The sequence below is a fragment of the Pagrus pagrus genome, assembly GCF_965226575.1.
Source record: "Pagrus pagrus genome assembly, chromosome: 10".
Lineage (NCBI taxonomy): Eukaryota > Metazoa > Chordata > Actinopteri > Spariformes > Sparidae > Pagrus > Pagrus pagrus.
The window spans coordinates 30,652,678-30,676,513 of record NC_140194.1 but is presented as its reverse complement, the minus strand read 5'-3'; the positions used below and the strand labels follow the sequence as shown (position 1 = coordinate 30,676,513).

Sequence of the window (23,836 nt, the reverse complement as noted above, 5' to 3'; positions counted from 1 at the left end):
CGGAGGAAGGCGGTGAAGTCTAACATACTGACGCATTCACATGCTGTGTGCAGCAACAGTTATGGCTGCTGGGCAGAACATAAAGACATAACTGTGGGTGATGGCAGCAGCACCACACAAAGCAGTTTATTTCCATGTTCCTCTAATCGCTGCTTTTGTCTTGTAAATAAAATATATATATATAAATATTCCAAAATGGTTGTGAACCACTGATTTATAATTTAGAATGCAGCTGTTAGTTCTCTGATATGTGAGAGGCTTGAGAATGGTTCTGAAAAAAAGATTTGAATAGCAATTAAATCAACTTGAGTTCAAGTAAAGGTTGAGATTATATAGAAAAAATGATGGACAGTTCACAAATAAATTAGTTTCAAATATATGTATATATACATTCTGTATTTCATGATATATGTCCATTGTCACGAGCATAGATATTTAATAGACCTGTAACAGCCTTTCCTAAAGCGTCCCCCTTGTGGTCCACGAGTAGCTTTGGTCAAATAAGTTTGTTTCTCAAAAGTCTGTGACCTTAAGCAACTCTAGAGCCACGCTGCGAGTACGATAGATGTGTTGTTTATGATATTAAATTAACTTAAAGTCAAACATTATCATTTGAATTAGCTGTTTTGCTGTGCCTAACATATGTACCCCGGTATTATGACTGATGTCAAAAATGATCAGCACAATGTGAGACTAAAAGCAGCACCATTCTTCCCATTAATATGCCAACAGAGACGATGATGAGTGAGTAGGCTACGCTATTTTGTAAGACATCTAATTAGGTTGTAATTTGGAATATACTGTTGAAGTAGGCCGATTGTTTTTTGTGGATGTTGGGAAGTGAGGTGGTTTTTATTAGTTTAGTGGTCCTTGGTCTGAAAAGGTTTGAGAAACACTGACCTATACATGCACTGAACTGCCCTGACCTGCTTTACTGTACATGTAAAGTTTGATCAATTGGTTGGTTGATGTATAAAGAGATAAAGGGCGACTGTCCATACAATATATACACAGTGGATATAAACAGCAGTTTATCTAGCTGTAATGAAGGGCCTATAATGAGGTGATCCTGGGGGTCAAAGTACAGCATCATTTCTGGGAATAAAACAATAAAATCATTTCCATACACAAATATAAAGACAAGTCTAGACATTCATTATGGAACCATGTCTTTCATGCTACTGTATGAACTGCTGTGGGGTTATATGACAGATTTGCATGTATATCGCGCCTCAGTAATTTGCATGATAGCAGAACAGAGTAGGAGTGGGGATGTATACAGAGCAGCCTTTTAGCCTCTGAGCAGGTGTTTGTATTGGCCCAAATAGAGTGGAGATCTTGAGATCTTGTCATTTATGTTTATGGCAATATTTTTACAGCCTTTTTTGATTAAATCAGATATGATCACATGAAGACACAGTAAATAAGCTGAACTCACTCAACTGAGAAACACAAGTGAAAGTACAATGGTGCACCCTCAAGGCGTGCTCTTTAATACAAGCAACAAGTATTCACTACACAAACATTCACACACACACACACACACACACACACACACACACACACACACACACACCATCAACTGTTTTCTATGACAAATGAAATTATTGTGAGAGGTGATAAGCATGTTCCCAACCGCAAAATCATACATCGTTTCCATAGTCAAGAACATTTCAATAATTTTCAAGGTATATTTTCAGCCTATTCCAGCAATGGTATCTGTGGTTTACACGTATATGTACTCAGAAAGGTAATTTCACTTCAGCCCATTAAATCAGATGTTGTGTTATAAACAACCAAATTCATGTTTTGTGTTAGCATTCTACTGACGGGAAACACAAAAAAGTGTCATACTTGCCATCCTATACAACCTTACAAGCCTGAGCCAATATAAAACAATGTGTTATGAATGTAAAGCAGTTAGAATTTCAAGTCATCTGAAGCACCTGTCAAACCTTAAAAACACCAAATTAAGATGTGAACATTTTCAAGGATTTACAGCATGGATGACCACATTACTGTATGATGTTGATTCATTCGAGCTGTTGGTCCAACATCTCATGTGGTGACCAAGTCACAAACCTCGATGAAAAAACAAAATAAAAATCCTGAAGTGTCTCTAGGCATATATTCACACAGCTCCTCCACAACTGTCAGTCTGAGGAGGGCTGGAGTATTTACAGTAGAATACCTGGTGTTTGAACTAACAGTTCATGTATCTTCTGGTATTTGAGAAATTCCCTGAAGAACTCGTCAGCTTCTCAGATGGTTACACCACTTATGAGGGATCTTGTCAAGTCACATGTTCACACACATAAATATACATGTAGTGGCCTGAGTAACAGGTTAGTGTCACATTATGTCTCCTAATCCTGAAGGTTTTTTTAACACTGTAGCATTAAATTCATCTGTCACACAACTATTTACACTTAGATGTTAGCAGATGTTTAGTAATTCCCTGTATTATTTTACTTTGAGAAATAATTAACAATGGTGTAACTTATTGTTTTCCCATGTTCCCTTTCCTCAACCTAATACTTCAGTTAGTGATATCAGCAGAGTTGATGTGGATGTGTTGTATTCTGGTCAACTGCTGGTGAAGAGACTTGTTCCTCTATCTCTTCTCTGATAGATTTTCTGTGATAATTCTTGTATGTTGATTCAAAAAACTGTTCTTCTATCGAGCACCAGTGTAGCTTGGTGGAAAAAAGTGTGAATACACTCATAAGTCCCATTCACACTGAATATTTATAGGCTGCTTTTTTGACCTATTAAGGTTTGTCAGCCTTGTTTATGTTGTGATGACATCTAGCCAACACCATCTTTAACATCTGGTGGCTGTAGACATGAGGATGACTGTAGTGTCATGTGCCATTAGAAGAAGCAGCAGTTGGTGTGCTAAAGGTACCAAGCAGAAACAAAGGCAGGGGAAAATAAATCTAATATCACAGTTTATATTGGAGACATGTCTCTAAGTCTGATGTAAATGTTATCCAGTTATGTCACATGATAAACTCCAAACTTGTGCAGGTGGGCCTGGAGTGTCAATAAGGTGTTTGGTCTATCACCATGTGGCCCCTCATTACTCCTGGTCTTCCTCAGGCTCCCTGAGGCCTTGACTGTGTAGAGTCTTCCCAGCCATCTCCATCATCGCCTGGACCTCTGGATCAACATCCAGGACACTCTTCTTACCCTTTCCCTCCTCATCCTGAAACACAAAAAATACAGAAATACCATGGGTTTTAAAGGACAGTTCACCCAAAATGAAAATCCAGTCCACAAAACATCTGGAGCTTCACAGCAAAACAGTCTTGCAGCATTTTTTCTAACTGAAGTAGATGGGGACTTGTTTTAAAATGTAAAATAAACACAAAAAAAACAAAACAAAAAAACAGAAAATGGCTACATAAAGCTTGTATAGCATAAAGTCTCTGGAAGCCCAGGGATCCCAAATTGATTGGAAGAAGACCTTGCCATCTGCTCCAGTTGTTCAGGAGACTGCTGTAATGCTCTTTTACTGTGACTTTCCCTCAGCAGGATTTTTCAAGGAGCACTTGAATGCAGCCTTATTTATCATTTCAAAAATAAAAACAGTTTAAGACCTGAAAGACAGACTAGTACAGTCTGTTACAGTTTTCATTTGTCTGTTTCCCTCTTTCATTCTCACATCTGTCCCTCAGCTCCTGTGAGTTTCTGACCACTCAGCAGATGATCCTGCGTTTTTTCTCCATGGTTCTCCCCCCACTGCAGCAGTATTAGCCCCTCGCATATTGCTGTAACATCTGTACAACACTGCGGTGAGCCTGCAGTGTAGTACAATTTAGGACTGTGGTAGTACTGAGGTTCCCCTTGTGTAAATGTGTGTAATTATATCAAGCAAGATGTTGCTGGGAAAACAGCGTGGATCTTCTGTTACGTTTGAAAAATAATTAAACAATTTGTTAATGATTACCAGATGATTGCCCAATTTCCTGTCAGCCTCTATTGTCTGCTTTCAAATAAAGACTAAAAAAGCAAAACAGAAAACATAAAAGAGCAAAATACTCTGACCTCTTCTGGTTCTGGGGGTTTTCCAACTGCCCACACTTCCATTGAGTCCAGGGTGAAGTCCTCCTCTCCAGAGAGCTGAGGGCTGCCATAGGTGGTGCACTTGGGTCGTGCGCGACTATGACCACAGCCAAAATTACTGTCCAACCACAGACCGAAGTAGCCGTGCTGACCACCCATACCCTATTAATATTAAAAGTAAATTTAACATTAAATATAATACATTAAGTTGTTTATTTCCATGTAAAAAGTGTCAGTTTGTCGCAGCATGGCTGTACCAGCCTGTCTGCCTCTGTGTCTGAAGTGCATCTTATCTGTCAACATATAGCAGCTGTTTGAACACGCTGTTTCAGCTGATTTCACCATTTACACTCAATTTATGAAAAAAGACAAATTATTTACAGTAAACAGGTCAAAATTTCAGAGATCAATTTGGTGAAATTTGTAAAGTTGGAAAAAAAAAAGTTGTGAAAGACTGTCCATGCTAAATAATTAATCACTTGGACTATCTTGTATCAAAATAGTACTGCATATACTGTAGAGCGGTGGAACTGAGGTCCGACTACAAGTGGTCACCTGAGACGCATGTTAATGCCAGGTGTGACCTGACAGACTTAGAGCTATCCACTTGTGATCGGATCACTCAAGACCGATGGTAATACCAAGTCTGAACCTCACTGGTGACAACAGACTCTCAGGCTGCTCTTGGGTGATAATTCTGTCCAGATCTGTCGGCAATCAACCACTATAACATTAGACACAGTTATTTGGTTATTTGTTGATTTTTGGCTGATTACACTACATTGTCAAACTGTTTGTTTACTGGCTGCCATTCTACCACTGTGACAAGCCCACTGGTGTACGTTACACAATAAATACTGTATTTAATAAAGAACACTGCAATCTTATCCATGACATGACAGGTCAGTGCCAGCAGCTGAACGTTACACTCAGTTTATTGGCTACATTAGGGGAATTACTGAACTCTATGTGATAATTACAGGCAATGAATAACTAGTGCGGTCTCACCAGTCCGTTGGGCATGGTCTGCTGGTTCTGGTTGAGGTACATAAAGTGTTGGTTGTATCCTGTCGCTGTATAAACTCTCAGTCTGGGGAACACAGTGAACAGGAAGCATCTGGAGTTACCTGCACACACACACACACACACACACACACACACACACACACACACACACACACACACAAATATACAAATTATACAGATCTGAGTGAAAAATCAAGTGACTGCCCACAGTATTCAAACAAGTGGTATTACTTCCTTAATGTCGCTCAGTGTTTAATAACAATGGTTTAATGTTAGTCCCGATCTGGTGTCTGGTCCACACCAACATGATTGTGCAGATTTACACAACATGATGGATTTAGAAGCCTGGATTCCCTGTTATCTATCAGGGACAACACACAACACTCCTGTGTGGCTGACACTCATCATCGTGGGGTGTAAGTTATCTGTACAAATCACTTCTGCTCTTTATTCAGCAGGACAGAATCAACAGTTTCATGAGCAAGTCCACTAGTATTACATTTTAATTTGAACACTGTGCCTTCAGGATGAACCAAGGGTGCCGCAAGATTTGTACAATTTGTTTTTTGTATGTTTATTTATATATATTTGTGTATATATAGTTTGTACACAAGTTATACATAAGTTATTCCTGAGATTAAAGCATTACTTGACAAGGTCACAAATCAATTCAGTTTTAACATTCTTTTTAGAGCTGACGGCTATGCCATTGTTAGACTTTCAAGTCTTAATTGTTAAAAATTAACAGTTCATTGGTTTCCTGCCCTGACAACTGTCATTTACATTTTCAAATTCTTTCCTAAAAGATGGTACGTGGTATCAAGTGTGATACAACATAAAAATGTACCACAGTAAGGCCATATGGTTGACATGTACTTGATGTAATAACAATATTTCAACTGTCAACTGAGAACAAATGCAAAAATATCAACAAGTCATTTGATGGCAGAAGACTACTTTACAACCACAGCTTGAGTTCCTCCCCTGCAAAACCCACACTTTTTGATTCAGTATTGAAATTGTGACACCCTTACATTTACATACGCAACATTTTTAGATTGTGAAGAAAAAGCAATAAATACAAGATACATACATAATGTAATCACAGTATTAAAACCCCTGCTATATATATGCAGTTTAGGGCTGCACAATTAATCGCAAAATCATCGAAATCGCAATATGACTAAGTGCAATATCCAAATCGCAAGAACTGCAATTATTTTACAAAAGTGAAATGTATCTGTAAGGTCTGTTAGTCATGCAAAATTAAAGTGCTGTGGGATAAGACAGAGCCGGTCCCTTCTCTCACCCTGGAACTGAGGTTTGACTTCCCAGGTGTGGGATGCGAAGCCCCCAAAAACATGTCCCTTTGTGTCTTTGATAAGCAGCAGGCTGGGCCCGTGTTTTGTCAGGCCGGTCACCATCCTGGTGAAACTCTCGCCATGCAGCCGTGTGGAAAACACAAGTTTCCAGGGGGCGCTGTAGCTGCCTGGCAACTGGAGAGATAAACAAAGATTGTACATGACAAAAATGATTATGATGATTATTATTATAGTCATACTGTACATTTGAACCATTGGACTTTAACGTCCTGCGTGTGGTTTCAGGTATTCCAGCTGATTAAGGCTCTACTCAGATTGAAGTTAGGCAGAGCTATGCTCGTAATTAATTGAGGTCACCAAAAGGCATCAAAATATATACAAAATAGAAAGGTGAAAGTGTTCCCGTACCAACAGCAGCAAGTAAACTGTACACACACACACACACACACACACACACACACACACACACACACACACACACACCATCCTGAGGAGAGGTCTAATTAGCCAGCATAAGTGAAAACAGCTGTGTGAATGAATGTGGTTCTGTTAAGTGGGTGTATGAATGAAATATTAGTTATATTTTCATGTGCTCATTTACATGACCCATTCCATGACACTATTTAAATAGAGTATTTCATAGTAAATCAGAAGTACAGTTGCTCTTAGGATCTGTCACTGCTTTGGAATGGCTCCTAGTGACTTTCCTGAGTCTAGTGTCTGTATCAAACAAGCCTTATTAAAATGGGCCCAGAAAAGTCACCAGCTGTTATCAATCAAAATCACTCAGAAGAAGTTAAGAGGCCATGCTACGAAGCAAACTTGATGGACACAACTTTTCTATAATGCTTTGATCACAGCATTTAGCTTGTCTGTATTGTCGGGTCTGGTGTCTCTAATCTTCCTCTTGACATTACCCCATAGATGGGGGTCAGGTCAGGCGCGTTGGCTGGCCAATCAAGCACAGTAATACTATGGTCAGCAAACCATTTACTAGTAGTTTTGGCACTGTTGGCAGGCGCCAAGTCCTGCTGTAAAAGGAAATCAGCATCTCCTTTTTGGAAGGACTAGCAACTGGTTTGCTGACCACTGTATTACTGTGCTTGATTGGCCAGCCAACTCGCCAACAGCACAACAATTGGAATTAATATGTATGTCTGTCATTTGTCTTTAACGACCTAAAAAGGGACTATACACTATTTTCTTTTCCTCAAACAATTACAGACAGCCTTCAGTTAAATTCCCTGATCATCTTAGACATTGTGTTTTTTATATTTAATATACATATATACACACAGTACAATAGACACACAGTTTTGCATAAACACTTACACATATATGACAAAAATCTTGAGTGAAACTTTAAACATGGCTTGATCACTGTGTCCACCTGATGCCTACCCTGGTCTGCTCAACATGAAGATCTATTACGTTATAGCAACTTCACACAGATGACTCTAAACATTCTTCCTTTGCCTTCTTAAGGTCACAGATGAAGGTTTATAGCAACTGCTCTTATTAAAAATGACACAAACGCACAGTCAGCTTCTTGTATAACACAGGACTTCCTGGAGAATCGACTTTAGACAGAGACGCGAACTGAAAAAAGGTACATAAAACAAGGAATCTATGCTTTTCCTGTGGCATTATTAGTGGCAAGTGGTTCCTTTTAGAAATGTAACAAAAAATGCTGGAAACATTTGGGACTTTAGTTTAAGTTTAAAAATGTACCAAAGCTAGATTTAACTACAGGAAATGAGAAAACCATGAAGGCTGATTTGTTTGCCAGGAAGTTGCAAAGTACTGTAATAGTTCAGTGAATCTGAAAAGTCACAGCTATGAATAACAGTAAAACATAATTACAACCTGATAATAATGGTAGGAGTGGCACAGGTGGCATGCTTAAGTCATGGCAGAATCATTTATATTATGACTTAATAAATTATGTGCAGAGGGAAATATTTACAGTATATGATGTGACTGAGGTCGGAGTAGCGACGTCAGATGTATTGTCTGAAGCTATGTTGAAACCAGACAACAATAAGGCAGGTGAAACTGATCATAATACTGTTGACCACGTGAAATATGATGTTCCTCCTCTTTCCACTTGACTTACTGGGTTTCTAGATCATGCCATTCTACTATACAATGCTCTCAGGGCTGATAGTTCCTGTAATAAAAACAACAATAGGTCAACTGTTTTTAGATCTGATCCTTTATGGTCCAAAGTTTTTTTAGATAATTCTGATTGAAAGGTTCACAATTATATTTATTTAGGCTGAACAGAAACCAACCAGTCACATCACTGTTCCTATAGCCGGTCAGAGTGCAGCGGCAGAGAGCCAAAGTCACGGCCCTTCCGGTTTCGTTCATGGAACCTTACTTCTGAAAAGACATGTTTGGTAGTGAATGGCGAGAGACAAATCATTTTTTGATCTTGTTTGAATTGTACCTTGAACTACACCAGATGTTTGTCAATTTAAAAGATCAAAAAGACTAAAACCCGTCACCTAAACATTGTAGAACTGACAAACTACCCTTTCACATAACTGCAGTTGTCAATATGACTAGTTTTAATGAAATTTTCACCCTTTTTAAATACTTTGTCTGTGCCGAGGCAGTGGCCATGTTGGTGACTTATGTTGAGCAAGACGATGTAGTTCAGTGAGCGGTTTAACACAAAACTAGATGATATGTAACTATCTTTACGACAAACAGCGACTTCATTGACTTGAAAACATTTCTTTTTAATTGACAAACATCATTTGCGTAACTCATGGCACAATTCAAACAGGATCAAAAATGTATTTGTCTCTCCCCATTGACTACTGTACAAATATTTTCCAAAATAAGGTCCCATGAGGTCCACCGAAAGGGCCGTGACTTTGGCTCTCTATTCAACCTTTCAGCATTTAATGTTAATAACCCCAGATGAAGCCTAGACAGCTCCTGTGACTTTACGACAACATATGACATTGTTATGGGTTGTGGGATGAAGATTAATAATTGATGATTTCTGCTCAATTTATCTTTCATATTTCAAAAGCCTGTCAGCTGCAACAGCATGAGGCAACCTAGCGTGCAGTTACTTAATGATTAATTTATTCTTGCTGCCCTCCATATTCAACAATCTGTAGTTATTTATCTTATTTTATTATTTTTTATTTATTTATCTTTATCTTTATCTTTATCTGTGATGAAGTTGCTTTTCTATTTCTCAGGGATCTAAGCTTGATGCATTGATCTTCTGATGGTGTGGTCACTCTGGGTCTGCCTGATCGTGCTTTGGATACTACTGATCCAGTTTCTGCAAAGTGTTTTAGAGTTACATGCACTTCCCCAAAGAAGCCTTGCCACTAAGAATCCACATATGCCATTTAAGTTATTGACATATTTTATGCATGTTTTTTCAACAAGTTCCTACGCGTCTAAGATGCATTTAATCAAATCAAACATAAAACAGTTAGAGGAGAGAGGGGAGCACCTAAATATCTACTCAGTGACAATGAGTGTTGGTGTACCTGCAAAACCATGTAGCTATGAGGTAGTGGTACATCTGATCTTTTTCTGTCAGCAAGGTTAAGCGATAATATTAGACAACTGAGCATCGTGGGCCTGATGCCTTTTGGCATTGCTGTTTCTTTTTCTTCCATCTCTCTTTCTTTCTGAGTACTTTTCTTTTGCAAAGCAGTCCAGTCCAACTACAAACTAAAATATGGGCACAGTTGTCCTGCTGCTATAGTAAATTAAGTTAAAACAATTCAAATTTACCTGGGATGTGAACATGTTTGTGTGAAGATCCGAAGTGGTACAGGAAAAGTTTGTATTTCCTTATGTGTGTGATTGTCGGTTAGATAATCTGCAAAAGGACATGCTTTTGTGAGTAACAGAGATTTTCCATTAGAAGTTTGTTGTGCTGTTAGCTGCAAGCCGCCGCTCATTAATTAAGTGAGTGGTCAATTAGCAATGTGAACAGACTGTAGCTGCTGCTAGCTAACCCAGCTCAACACATGGCTTCGTCTGGACTGATTCCGACCTGGAAACAAGAGACTACAACCAGATAGTGCTCTTGGGATTGCTCAGAGTTTCTCTGGCAGCGCTAGATAACCAGCAAACTCTGTGAATACCCCCACCCCCCCTCAATGATATTATTTTTGACATATCCTTTTGCTGGCTTAAGGTAGAGTGATTATTGATGTGTGCATAATGTGTTTTTGGTCACTTATAACTCAAAAGAAAAGCACAGGAAAGCTATTTAATGTGTTGCAACATTTGAGGTTTAAAGGGAAAACCTGTGATACAACACTTAATGTTTAAGTTATTTTTTTTGGTTATCTTTGCCTCATAATTAAAGTAAGAAATTACTTATTTTAATTTTGAAACGGTTTCCAGGTGTGTTTAAGGAATGGACATATTCATTAGACTCGTGCTTATATGCAGTGTTAAAGGGTCAGTACACTCAAATTTTCTGGTCATCATTTTTGGTTGTATCTCAGAGGTTAAAGGTTTCTAGAGTTACCAGAGATAAATAATATTAAGTTAAACAGCGTTATCTAAGTTGATTGACATAAAGAATTCCTTCTACAAAAGGCCCCTTCTACATATTGAAGGTAGACGAGCTACAATACTAAGATTTTGTATATTGTACTTGCATTCTTACCTGTGGTGCCAGAAACATGAGGGTGAGAAGGTCCAGCAGACAGCTCAGCTCTTTCCAAGATGTCTCCCTGCAGGCAGGCAGCAGGGTGGGGGCCAGCCGGCCACTCAGGGATAAATTTAGGCCCTCAGCTACCAGCATCTCCAGGTACAACGATACCTGGGGGACCCTGAAGATCCAGTCCTCCAGACAGGAAACATCACAATCTCCCTGATCTGAGTGGAGGAGAGTGGAGGTGAGGAGAGGAGAGAGAATCATCAGTTACATTTCTTTACTATTAAAATGCTTAAAAATCTTCCAATCACCACTTTACCTGGGGGTTTGAGTTCAGAACACATCTGCTCTGCCAGTAGCTTGACACCTAGGGAGCTATCGCCCATCCTGTCTGGCTTCCAGCCCTGCAGACGCCCTCTGTGGACCAGAATCTGAACTACAGCTGAAATCAGGTCCTGTAGGAACTATGGAGAAAGGGAAAATGGCCAGAGTTGGGCGTCATTAGGGAAGGAGGGAGTAAGCAGTTGAAGTAGAAGAGAAATACCACATTTCCTATTTTAATCTAATTTAACCCTCTCTACTCACCTCTGCTACCTGGTCACATGTGACAACCATTGCTGCCCCTGCTCTACTCTGGGACATGGCCATGACAAGAGGAGCCCGCTCTTCTGCAGTGCCTCGCAGGGTGTCTGCTAAAAAGATGACCAGTTGCTGTCGACCTACTCCAGAGGCAGCAGAGTTGCTGGACTTCCTGGAGGCTTCGGGTGCTGCAAGTTCAGGGTCGATACTACACATGCACTGGTAGACTCTCCTCACCATGGGATCTGGTGCCAGGCTGCCCATTGAGGACTGGGAGAGAGAAATGGAGGAGTTAAACACAAAAAAAGAATCTACCATTCCCTGGCAGATGTACTGATAGAGATAGACTGGATAGCGATGAGAGCATGTACTGGACCTATTCAACTGGCGGCCTATGGGCTGAATGCGGCCCTTTAACAACCTCTTTCCAGCATATCATGTCAGCTAAATTGCCTAGTAGGTTTTCACACACAAGGAATTTGCTTTTGTGTTTGGGTGTATATGGAATATTTTAGGGTTCGTTGAAAATGCTCATGCTGGCCTTAAAATCTTTGAATAATGGCAAGAATATATGAAAAATGTGGAATATTTTAAAGTTTGTTGAAAAAGCTGACACCAAACTGAATTGGTGGCTTTAATTCATTTGAACAGCAGGGTGAGAATGAAGGAATCGAAATATACTTTAAGCTGTGAGCCAAACTGCAATGCTGGCTTGAATTTGTGCCGAGAAGCAGGTGATGTGAAGTGGACGAGTATGCAGAGATGTTACAGGTTGGTTTTTTGTTTAATACTGTGATAAGAGATAAGACTGGGCATTGTGCAGATCTTGGACATGGGAGCGGATGTAGCGTTGGTAGGCTTTAATTATGTTTTCTGGGACCCTTTGGCTGGAGCCATCAAGGCTGCTCCAATAGAGAAAGAGTGGCCAATATAAGCTGGGGGAAATCCTGGACAAGGTTAGAACCTGCCTAACTGGGATCGGGTAACCACTTCGCCGGATTATGTGATGACCACGGGGGTTGGTAGGAGAAGCACTTTGAGATTTTTTTAATTTAATGGAGACTAAATAAAACCTCTAAAAGAGCTGCAATCATGACATTTTCCAACTGGTCATTTTCAGACGTCATTATAAAATTGTGTGGGGAAAAAAAATAAAGGTACAAAGAATGGAAAACTTACTTTCTCTTATTATCTTATAATCCTAAAGATTATTTTTTTAAAACCTTAGAATAGTTTTATGGTCCTGCATTGAGTTTTAATCTGAACTGTTTTTGCTGAACTATCGGAATGACAACTGTATGCACAAATGATTATACCGTCTACTTACTACTTTAACAGACACACCTGCAGCATCTCAAGCGTTAGAGTCTTCACAGCTGGTGTTTTCCCAGGAGCTCCTGAAGGGCCCCCAGCACCGGCCTGCAGCCTGTCGAAGACCCCTTCAACCACAGGCCGCTCCTCAGGGCGGAAACGGGCCAGCCGCTTCTGCACCACCACGCTCTCTGTGTTCCCCATGGTGCTCTACAGTACGATTAAATGAAAAATCCACCCTGCAACAAAATAGATACTGAGCTATATCGAGTTCAGACAGTACACTCATATATCATACCCGTCTATATCTAAATAACACAGAGCCGACCACTAATCGATTTAAAATTATGATATGGACTGACTTTGTAGGCGAGTAGTGCTGCAACTAACAATCATTTTAATTATTGAATAATCTGTTGATTATGTTTACGATTAATTGAATAATTGTTTCATCTATTAAATGTCAAAAAATTGTGGGAAATGCTGAACACAATTTCCCAGAGCCCAAAGCTTTATCCAACCAAAAGTCAAAAACCCAAAGACTCTTCATTTACTGTCATAAATGACAAAGCAGCAAATCCTCATTGAAGAAGCTGATTGTCATGTTTGCCTGGAAAATAAAACATAACGGATTATCAGAGTAGTTGGCAACCAGTTTTCTTTGGATCAACTAATTAATCAACTAATTGTTGCAGCTTGACAAAGAAACTTGACACATCCCATCATGTAAGTTCCAGCTGAATTTTTCGTCAAAATCTCCTGTTGTCCTTATTGATGATGAATTGATGATGATTCACCATCTCAGACAGTAGTCGTGACCCCTCTAGAGTACCTCATGACCCCCGGAAGGGTCCCAAACTCCAGATTGTAACCAACCATCCTGGAAGCAGCTTCAGAATTTGACAGCTTAGCTAACTGTTAATATTGTAGTAGTGCTTTAACTCAACTCAGGGCTGACCATAACCACACTGCTGAACGAATAATTTACAAATACATATGTATCGTCATGTAAGTTATGGAGGCTATCATAAAACTTTAAGTCAGCCATCCGAGTACAACTGCAGTTAAATAACAACTTTCATCGTCTTACACAACCAAAAGATACAGAAGTAAGGTCACGTGGAACAACAGAAGATAACCCTAGAGCAAAATGAAATGTAAAAATGTAGCTCGTGTTAAATGACACTTGGCCATGGACTCACTGCTTCTCTTTAGACTCACGTTGTACGCGATGCAGGCGCGTGCTAATAATCATGGATCATTTAGAAGCAGTGTTTAATAATACAGCATGGTTAGCTAAATAACGTGTTTTATTGTAGACCTTGGATGATTGGCTCATGCTAGTTTAGCAAAGCACAGGATCAAGTCATTTGTATCCCCTACGAAAAGTTATATATATATATATAAGATATTTTGTGTGAATATATACATGTATGATGTTCTCAAAGCAAGGCAACTTCAACGTTAACATTGAATGTGTCTGTGTGCCGCTAACCTTTTAAAGAAGAGCAGCTAAGTTGTCCATCTTGCATCTAGTGACAGCAAAATGTAAACTTCCTGTTGTTTTAGCGATGACACTTATAGTAACCAATAAAATGACCCGAATCGACACCTGTTTTTCGTTGATTGGCCCATGGGGTCCGGAGGCGGGGACAATTGTCCGTTGGGGTATGTTCACTAACACACTGGGTCGGTATTCTGTTCTTTGAAGCTAAAAGAAACAACAGTTTGTAAAATCGACTGATTTAGATTAATGGCGTCTGTATTTTCATTTCTACGTGGTCACATAAATGAAACTCATGGATAATGGATAAATCTTGTAATTGTTAAAGTTAGATATCACAGAAATGGTAGGCTAACTCTCTTGTGTTAACAGCATCTAACTAAAGCCCAGACACTGTTACTTAAAAATATTTGAAACATTTAGAAAATCACTTTCTAGTAGACAAAAAGAATAAAAAATTGCATGTTACATTGTGAAATGAAATTAAAATGAGTGAAGCCTATTGTACTGAAGTTTTTCCATGGCTGGCTAAACCACTTCATGTCAAGCAAGACTTCCTGGATCCTGTGTTTTTCTCTGCAATGGAAAAAAATTAATATTAAACCCAAATTAACTGAAATACCAGATGGCATCACTGATCTTCCCTTACCTACTTTGTTTTAGTAATTTGCATTAACCTGGGGAGAATCTGTAATGTCACAGTCCTATTCCCTCTTCCACCAGTAGAGTCTGCACAAGAGCAACTGAGGAGAGACGGCCGTCTGCAGACACAGTAAGCTGTTGAAAAACGCCTTTTAAGGGCATGAGACTTACAATGTGAGCGCACTAAGCTGGGTGTGTTGCATTGTAATGAGGACTTGTAGGACACAGGATGCGCCCACATCGGCACCGCTGAATGTGTAGGTGAGGCGAAGCCATCTGGCCACATCAAGTAAACAAAGTAGTGTAACAGGATACAGATGCTGAATCAGTGCGTGCAGCGTGATATGAACCACAGTGCAAAATAATTATTTTTGAACCCAAGTCTTCTGGACTGCATTTACTGTAAAAACATTTTCCGAAGTTGATATATATAAATCTGAATAAATGAACTCACCTGATCTGGTACCAAAGCATTCAGTTCCCATCAGGTCATCATATAAACACACAGGATATAGGTAAATGATTAAAACGTATGTGCTGATGCTACGCAGTTTAACCAAGAACATTAAGAGTGCAAAGAGTTAAATATGATGTAATATGTGTACAGTACAGTGTGTGAAGTCTAACAATTCACGTTATGTGATACAAAGTGCCCAAAGTGAATTAAACACTCTACAGGCCCATTGGCTGTATTATGAATGGACTTAACTTGAGCTCTTGCACAATGATTGTGCTCTTGCACAAGTAAAATGTTTGCTCTTTGCTTCAATTAATTAATTCAATATAATCCGCTCATGGAGAGAGATTTGAAATAAGACAGTTAAACCACAGTTGTTTGTGCTCCGTCACAACGTGGTGAAACTGAGAAGGTGAATCCAAGTGTATCTGCAAGTCACAGAGTAGAGTCATTGTAAAAGTGAAATAATTGTAGCTTCAAGTTCCTGGTTTATGCTCTCCCAAAATGAATCAATAAATGTGTACACTTTTGATAGCACAAATGGTTTATACCAGAATATGACTAATGATATAAAACCAGGTTACTCCTGAGAAACTGTCACTGTGTAATTTTTGCTGATTGGTGGCTATACACTTGGTCCAAAAGGTTCATTGCTTATCAGACACCCGAACCCTGCACAGAAGTGTATAATACTATAAGAGGGATAAGGATTTTACAACCTTGAAAAGGTGTCACACTGGCAATCGTGTCTTCTTTTATTGAGTTATGACAATTGGGAGGAAAGCAGCTCAGTGAGGAGAGATGATTGAAGTGTACAACATTATTTACAGACATTTGCAAGTGATGAAGAAGATTCATTTGTCATGCAAACCAAGATTGTAGAAATTTCCATTTGTAATTCCCTAAACTACTAATTCACGAATAATAATCAGGTCACAATAATAAACCATTCACGATGATGCATTGAGGTTGAGTTCAAGAGTCTCACAGCCTGAGGAAAGAGCAGCTCTGTCCTCTGGTGGTACTGCCACAGATACTGTACAAATTCAAACATTAAGGGGTGAAGGTGGAATGTGTCAGAAAAAAATCATATACATTGAAATTTTTTATACACCATTTACATTACAATGTTATCTATCAAGAATATGTAGTTAAAATTTGCAAAACTTATATGTGATTCAAACCAGTTTACAATTTGGAAATCTCATTCTCTTTGCTCCTGCTCTGTTTCTTTTGGCTCATCATTGTTTCAAATAGGTACAGGCAGAAACAGGTGGTACACATGGTTCACTGCTACAGTATGAGACCATGAATATGCACATGTTGCAATAAAAAAAGAGAAACTTGGCTTGATCACTATGAACTGTGAACTGAGATGTGTTCACTACTCTATACTGATTAAGCTGTCAACAAGTTGAGACTTGAGAAGTGAGTCATGTTAGTTCTTCTTTTCTCTTCCCTTAGCCCACTAACCCTCCTCTCAGTTGCATCCCTATATGGTAAAAGACTCACTGCTGACTGACTTCACAGGAAATCTACTGCTGAATACCAGGTTCTAAAAAGAAGAAAAGCCACACACCACACATACACATTGATTGACTGAAACTGTCACCCAGCTTCAAAGTGTTCTAGCATATCCATTTTAAGAGAAGTTACGCTGTACGCGCCTGCCACATGTAATTGCAGCCTTGTACTTTCTGTATTGTGTATATTCTTAGTTCAGAGGTAAAGATAATGAACACTATCCCATCAATTTTCACAAATGTTTTAAAAGAGCTCCTGCAAAGAAAGACACAATAATCTGCATTAAAAACCACCCTAATCCAAAGCGTTTCCTTGTTGAGGCTTTGACATGAATGGCACATGAGGCCTGTCACATGGAGAACTGTGTGTTTCCCAGGTTTCAGAGTAAAACAACACCAATGAGTTCCTATACACATTCTTCTATGTCTGAGTGCTTTGCATATGTGTACTGAAAGATTTCAATAGGGAGGACACTCAGAAAACACACTTTCAGAAAACCTGACTACTTCCTTTGCATGTGTGCATGCTTCACAATATCACCACAGGCTCAGCATTGAAATGCTGCAATAAATAGGTCACTTGTTGTCATATGGTTTCTTGTTGATGACAATCACATAAAATAAATATTCTCTGTGGGTGTAAATTTCTTCATGATCTGATGATACTTGGTGGGAAAGCTATTGGCCACATGGAGCTTTTAACCCAAAGGAAAAGTTCATCCAAAAATGAAATTATCTACTCACCCCCATACTGATGGAAAGTCAGATGAAGAATTGTAGTCCACAAAACAAAGCATTGCAGCATTCTCCGAAAACAATTGGTGAATGGGGACTGTGTAACAAACATATATTGGCCAAATTGACTTAAAAAGATGTTATTTAAGTGGAAAACTTCACTTTACCGGCAAAACTAAAGGCATTAGCTTTTAAGGCCCCATCTGACGTGTGTGCATAAGCTCTACCGCACATTAAAGCACAACAGACAACTTTTCTCACTAGCATTTCTGAGTAGCAATATTGTTGGCAGCGCTATTGTAAATTCAACTGGATCTTTTCTGTTTTCCTTAGTCACAAATAACAACAACACAGGATAAAACGTGAGTGGCAGTGGCTGTATGAACATTGGAGTGGTTGGTAGTGGTTGCTGGTAAAGAGTAACTAGGGGTAGCCGCCAAAGCTACGTTAGCGGGAGCAACGAAAGAAGATGTGAGACACGTAGAGAGCAGGCACAGCGGGAGATACGACCTGGGCCCTGCAGGGGCTGGAGGAGGTTACAGCTCTGCAGAGGTGGGCTGTGTCGTGACGTCAACAGCGTGCAAAGCTGGGCTTTGTTGTTGGTCCGGTGAAACAGGATTTTCCTTTCCTTGAGGGCATACTGGAGGCGGGCGACTGTCCAGCCGGAAATGGATGTAGTAGGAAGAGGAGACAGATCCGGGAGTCGTGGGTTGGCCGCTGTGCGGCTACGGGTTGGGCATTGGTAGGCTGGCTGGTCGGACACACAGTGTCTGGGAGACTGGCTATCTCTTGGATTACGGCAGGGATGACTGCGACCTCTGCGAGGGTGAGGTGGTGTTGGCAGTGTTTGGCTGTAACTGCTGGATGTGGAGTAATGGACGATGTGGTGCCGAAGGATGTGGATAGCGGAGCGCAGGCTTGATGACTGGCTGGCTGGCTGGCTGTGTTGGTGTGGAGATGATCATGGATGGAGGAGATTTGTAGATGATGGATTGACCGTCAAAAAGATCTTCGTCCGATGGGTTGAGAACTAGCTTGTGATCCATGAGGTAGGCTGTAAAGCTTTTAGTTAATTTGAGAAAACGTGTGCAAACAAATGTCAGAACTTGAGACGAACAGGAGAGAAATGGTTAGAGTCACCTATATAGGTCTACACAGGTAATTGAATTGGAAAGGCACAGGCGTTTGCGTTAATGGGACACAGATGGTTTGATTAGATAGGCTCAGGTGGCAAATTAGCAAGGGAGAGTGGCATGGTCTAGTTCCTGAACTTTAGTTATAAAAACTTCATTTGTTGTGAAGCTCCAGAAATGTTTTGTGGACCACGAAAACCTTACCTAGTATTACTAGTATTACTTTAATCTTAATCTAGTGGAATCTTTCTTATAAACTGAGACTTTGCAAAACTTTCCAACCGCACAATGGTAATGTAACAGACTGTACTGTGTTTATTATTGCCACAAAGCGATTGTTGTTGGCGAAGTTCCTCTGTGGTTGAAATGTGCGAAGAGGAATAACAACAGAAGCTGTTGCTGGTCACTACATTACGTCTCTGTGTCCAGTTTATTATTCACACAGTTAGGCGAACCCACAGATGCTCAGTTACATTGGTGGCAGTGGTGTTTCTTTTCTATGGGCTGCAGTTAAGTGTTTCTCTCAGTAGTGCTGTGGTTATTTGCGTTTTTATTATCATGGCTTGGCTTCCTCAGTATAGCTAGACAGCTAACCTTGGTTTGAGGTACGGGAGCTGGAGACAAGTTACAGACATGTGGCAGGGAGATGAAGACCCTTTTAAAACTGAGGCAGGGTTGTATGCCAGCCGGAGAGCTTGGAGATGTATGCCGCTGACATCAACCAGCTGGCCATGGAGGCATTCTCAGATTATGGAGCTGATGCTCAGAAGGAGGAGATGTTTCAGCATTTTCTCAGTGGCTTTGACCCAGCCCTGAAAGCAGGGTGCCTGGAGCAGGGCGCTACTGATCTGGAGGAGGCATTGACTGTGGCAGAGCGATGTGAAAATGCCAGAGAGGCTCTACAGAGGCTGTACCGTCTGTGTCAGATGTATAGTCTGTGTTAATATAATGACGAGGAGAAGTGCGTCATGAGGGTGGAGCTCCTCAGCCTGAGGGCCCCTTGTAGTATGACTTTTCTATAGATTCTATTGCCATGGACAGTGTCAACCGCCCTACATCCTATGTTAGAGGGGTGGTTGAGGGCACTGAGGTGTCCATCTTGGTGGACTCAGGGGCTACTGTGTCACTGATTTGTGACTTTCGTATGTTAGTCCCTGCTCTCAAAAAGGATTATATTGACTCTCGTGCTGTGAATAGGCAGATGTTGGATACGCTGGGCTCCATTTCAGTGACATTTCGAGTGGGCCCCACTTGCTGGCAACACACCTTCCATGTGCTGAGGGAATCAACCCAGTCTGTATAACTTGGCCTGGACTTTCTTGCCATGAACTGTGCACTGCTGGACTTGGCACAGGGAGTGTTAGAGTTAGAAGACATTTGTGTGCCCCTGCTTTGGGGTGGGGAATTGGTCCTTATATGTTGTAATGTGTCCCAAATGTGCTGATGTTATGACCATTCCCCCCCCCTGAGCGAAGTCCTGGTGCCGGCGAAGGTATTCTCCTCCTCCGGTGCTGGTTTTCCTGCCACAGACTTTGAGGGCTATCTGGAGCATAACATCTCAGAAACGACTGGACTGGTGGTGGCCCACACAGTGACGAGTGTGAAGGGTGGTGTAATGTTGGTTCATGTCCTCAATCCCACTGGAAGGGCTGTTGAGCTTAAGCCGGGGCTGCACCTGGGTGAGTTTTACCCAATAAGGAGGCTGATGTAACACCACTTGACCTTCCCGCTGAGATCGACGCTGACAAGATCTGCTGAACTCCCTGTCACCCTGGATGAATCACCCAAAATGGCACAACTGAGGGTGGAGCTGTCAGGGCTGCTGCAGAGGTTTGGTGGTGCTTTCAGCCTGTCTAACAAAAATACAGGCAGGTGCACACTCATTCAACACCACATTAGGACTGGTGACCACCCTCCCATCAACAGTGTGCCTATCGGGAGTCTCCAGAGAAACAAAAGGAGATCAAATGTCAGGTGGCTGGTCTACTGGCCGATGGACTGGTGGAGGATAGCTGCAGCCTGGGGTTCTCTGGTGGTGCTAGTTAAAAAGAAAGGAGGACAGTGGAGATTCTGCATTGACTATCATCACCTCAACTCAGTGACTATCAAAGATCCACACCCCCTCCCACCAGTGGATGACAGCCTCGACACTCTAACAAGGCTCATCCTGGTTTAGCACCCTTGACTTTTCAAATGGCTATTGGCAGGTGGAGGTGGCGAAAGGTGTCAGGGAGAAATCAGCCTTTACCACAGGCAGAGGCCTGTACCAGTGGCAGGCCATGCCAAGCATGATGCACATTTGAGGACCACCTCATCCATTTGGAGGAGATCTTAGCCAGGATACAGTCTACTGGCCTGAAACTCAATCCTGGTAAATGCCACCTTGCCAGGGACCATATGGTGTTTCTGGTTCATTTGGTCTCCAGACAGGGCCTCCAGCCACAAAACACGGATGAGGTGAGAACTTGGCTGACTTCCCACACTCCGGGCCTTAGTGGGCCTCTGCTCATATTACAGGTGTTTTGTAAAAGTAATTTCCCAGTTTGCAACACCACTAAACCACCTGGCTGGGAAGAATGTGCCTTTTTTGCCTACCTTAAACAGGTGTTCACCTCTTCTCCAGTAGTGACTCTGCCCATCTTTGCCCTCCCGTTCAAAGTCCACACAGATGCATCTAAGGACTCTGTGGGTGCGGTTTTGGCACAGGATGTGGATGGCCTGGAACGGGTCATAGCTTATGCCAGCCAGGCGCTCACACATGCGCAGAAATGGTGGTCCACATTTGACAGGGAGCTGTATGCCATTGTATGGGCCGTGCGTGAGTTTAAACATTATGTTGGACTGTCTGCCTTCACCATCATTACTGATCATCGCCCTCTGCTGGGCCTCAGGCACTTGGCTATTGATAACAATCCCACTGGATGGTGGGGCCGGTGGGTGCTGGAGCTCGACCCCTTCAACTGGGCCATTGTTCAAAGGGATGGTGTGCATCATACTAATGCAGACGCACTGTCCCGCCGGGCGGTTTCTCCTGACTCTACTCACCTGCAGGACTCTCAGGCAAGCATGTACATGGTGGGCTCGGTCAACTCCTCTCCATGCTCAAAGTGGGCCTGCATCAACCATAGGCCTGCTTACTCTCTCTTCTATAGTGACTTTGAACTACAGTCCTCACAGAATGAGGACCCCGACATTGGTTTGATGCTGAGGTGGTTGGGGCAGGGTGAAGCGCAACACCCTGGTGCCTGGGGGGCGCCTCGGCCAGCCTCAAGAAGCTGTGGACAGAGTTTGACTGCCTGTCGATCATCAAGGGACTGCTGTATAGGTCTACATTCTTTTCATTCATGGGGGAGAGGCAAGTTCAGGTGGTGATTCCCAGCCATGGTCCCTGAGCCTCTGCAGCAGCTGCGTGGTACGCCTACCTTTGCACATTTTTCAGACCAAGGCCAGGAAAGCCTGCTGCTGGTCCTTCATGTTGAGAGACATGAGGCAATGGTGTGAACCGTGCTGGCCTGTCAAACCAGCAGGTCCCCAGTCCCAGGTCGATCGTCCACTGCAGCTGGTTGCCAAAGATATTCAGGAACTGCCTATGATGTCACAGGGGAACAGGTACATTTTGTTGGTGGAGGATTACTTCACAAAGTTTGTTAACCTGTGTGCTCTGCCCAAGCAGACTGCTCACACTGTGGCCCACTGGCTGTCTGAGGATTATGTGCTGTAGCATGGAGTGACGGAGGTCCTGTACAGGCAGAGGTGATCCGGAGCCTCCGCCATCTGTTGGGGATTAAAAAGACACGCACCACTACCTACAATCTCTCACGGAGGTGAGTGGGACAATTATGTGAAGCAGGTTGCTTTTGCATACACCACCTCTCGACATGCCAGCACACGTTTTAGACCCCTTCTACCTTATGCATGAACGTGAGGCTTGGGTTCTGGCTGATGTGCTGGTGCCTCCCTGTGTGTAGGATTCTCAGAGCACTGGATCTCTCCCGGAGTATGTGTCTTCCATGGTGGAAAGGCTAGTGTTGTGGCTGAGCAATCCCACGGAGTGCTGTACAAAGTGTACAACAGTTAGCAGGACGTATGTAACAGACTGTCCTATGTTTACTGTGTTTATGTATTTGGAGTAGTGTGACCCCTGAGAGTTGCCGTAGGGCTGCTGTAAAGCAGTTGTTGTTGGCGAAGTTCCATTGTGGTTGACGTGCAAAGACGAATAAAAACAGAAGCTGTTGCTGGTCACTGCACTTTACTCAGTGACTTTACAGTACATGGTTGATGAATAGAACCACTGATAGACAGTGTTTGGCAATGGAGAAGACATTAATCTAGAATTCTTCCATCTCCTTGTTTTATATTTTCCTTGTCACACTACCAGAGTCTATAAAATACACTATGATACATTACAATGATGGAATGTAGCTAAGTACATTTACTTGGGTAGTATACTTAAGTACAGTTTGTATGGGTGACTTTCACTTTTACGAAATCAATATTTTATATCAATATACAGTTGTGGTCAAAAGTTTACATACACTTGTAAGGAACACATGTATATTATGGCAATGAGTTCCAATGATTTCTACAACTTTCATTTTTCTGTGATGGAATGAGTGGGATACATACTACTTATCAAAAAAAAAACATTCATTAAGTTTGGGTCGATAACAAATTTACTGTTGGTCTCCAAATCTGCTATAAAGAGTACCTTAAGTTTATTTTGTCAACAATACTTCTGTACTTCTAATTAAGTAAAGTATTAAAATCCAGACTTTCACTTGTTAATAAATAGTTTTATATTTTTGCCACTTTTGCTAAAAGACCTCAATACATCCTACCCATCTCAGAATGGTCCTTAATTAAAAATGTTGAGAGAAACTGCTTG

The 23,836-nt window shown here is 41.4% G+C and overlaps 1 protein-coding gene across 2 annotated transcripts; it reads right to left on the bottom strand.

The window, feature by feature from the left end:
- Positions 1 to 1,462: 1,462 nt before the first annotated feature.
- meak7 (MTOR associated protein, eak-7 homolog) lies at positions 1,463 to 14,515 on the bottom strand. Of its 2 annotated transcripts, none has more exons than XM_084365170.1 (9): positions 14,453 to 14,515; positions 12,991 to 13,196; positions 11,653 to 11,916; positions 11,387 to 11,531; positions 11,077 to 11,288; positions 6,404 to 6,590; positions 5,077 to 5,195; positions 4,051 to 4,230; positions 1,463 to 3,208 (listed from the first exon to the last, which is right to left on the bottom strand). In XM_084365170.1, the coding sequence occupies exons 2-9, from the start codon at positions 13,159 to 13,161 to the stop codon at positions 3,083 to 3,085; spliced, it is 1,404 nt and encodes a 467-aa protein (XP_084221296.1). In that variant the 5' UTR covers positions 13,162 to 13,196; positions 14,453 to 14,515; the 3' UTR covers positions 1,463 to 3,082. The 2 variants fall into 2 exon arrangements, with proteins under 2 accessions (XP_084221296.1, XP_084221297.1); XM_084365171.1 differs by lacking the exon at positions 14,453 to 14,515 and adding an exon at positions 14,160 to 14,177.
- Between the last annotated feature and the right edge of the window lie 9,321 nt (positions 14,516 to 23,836).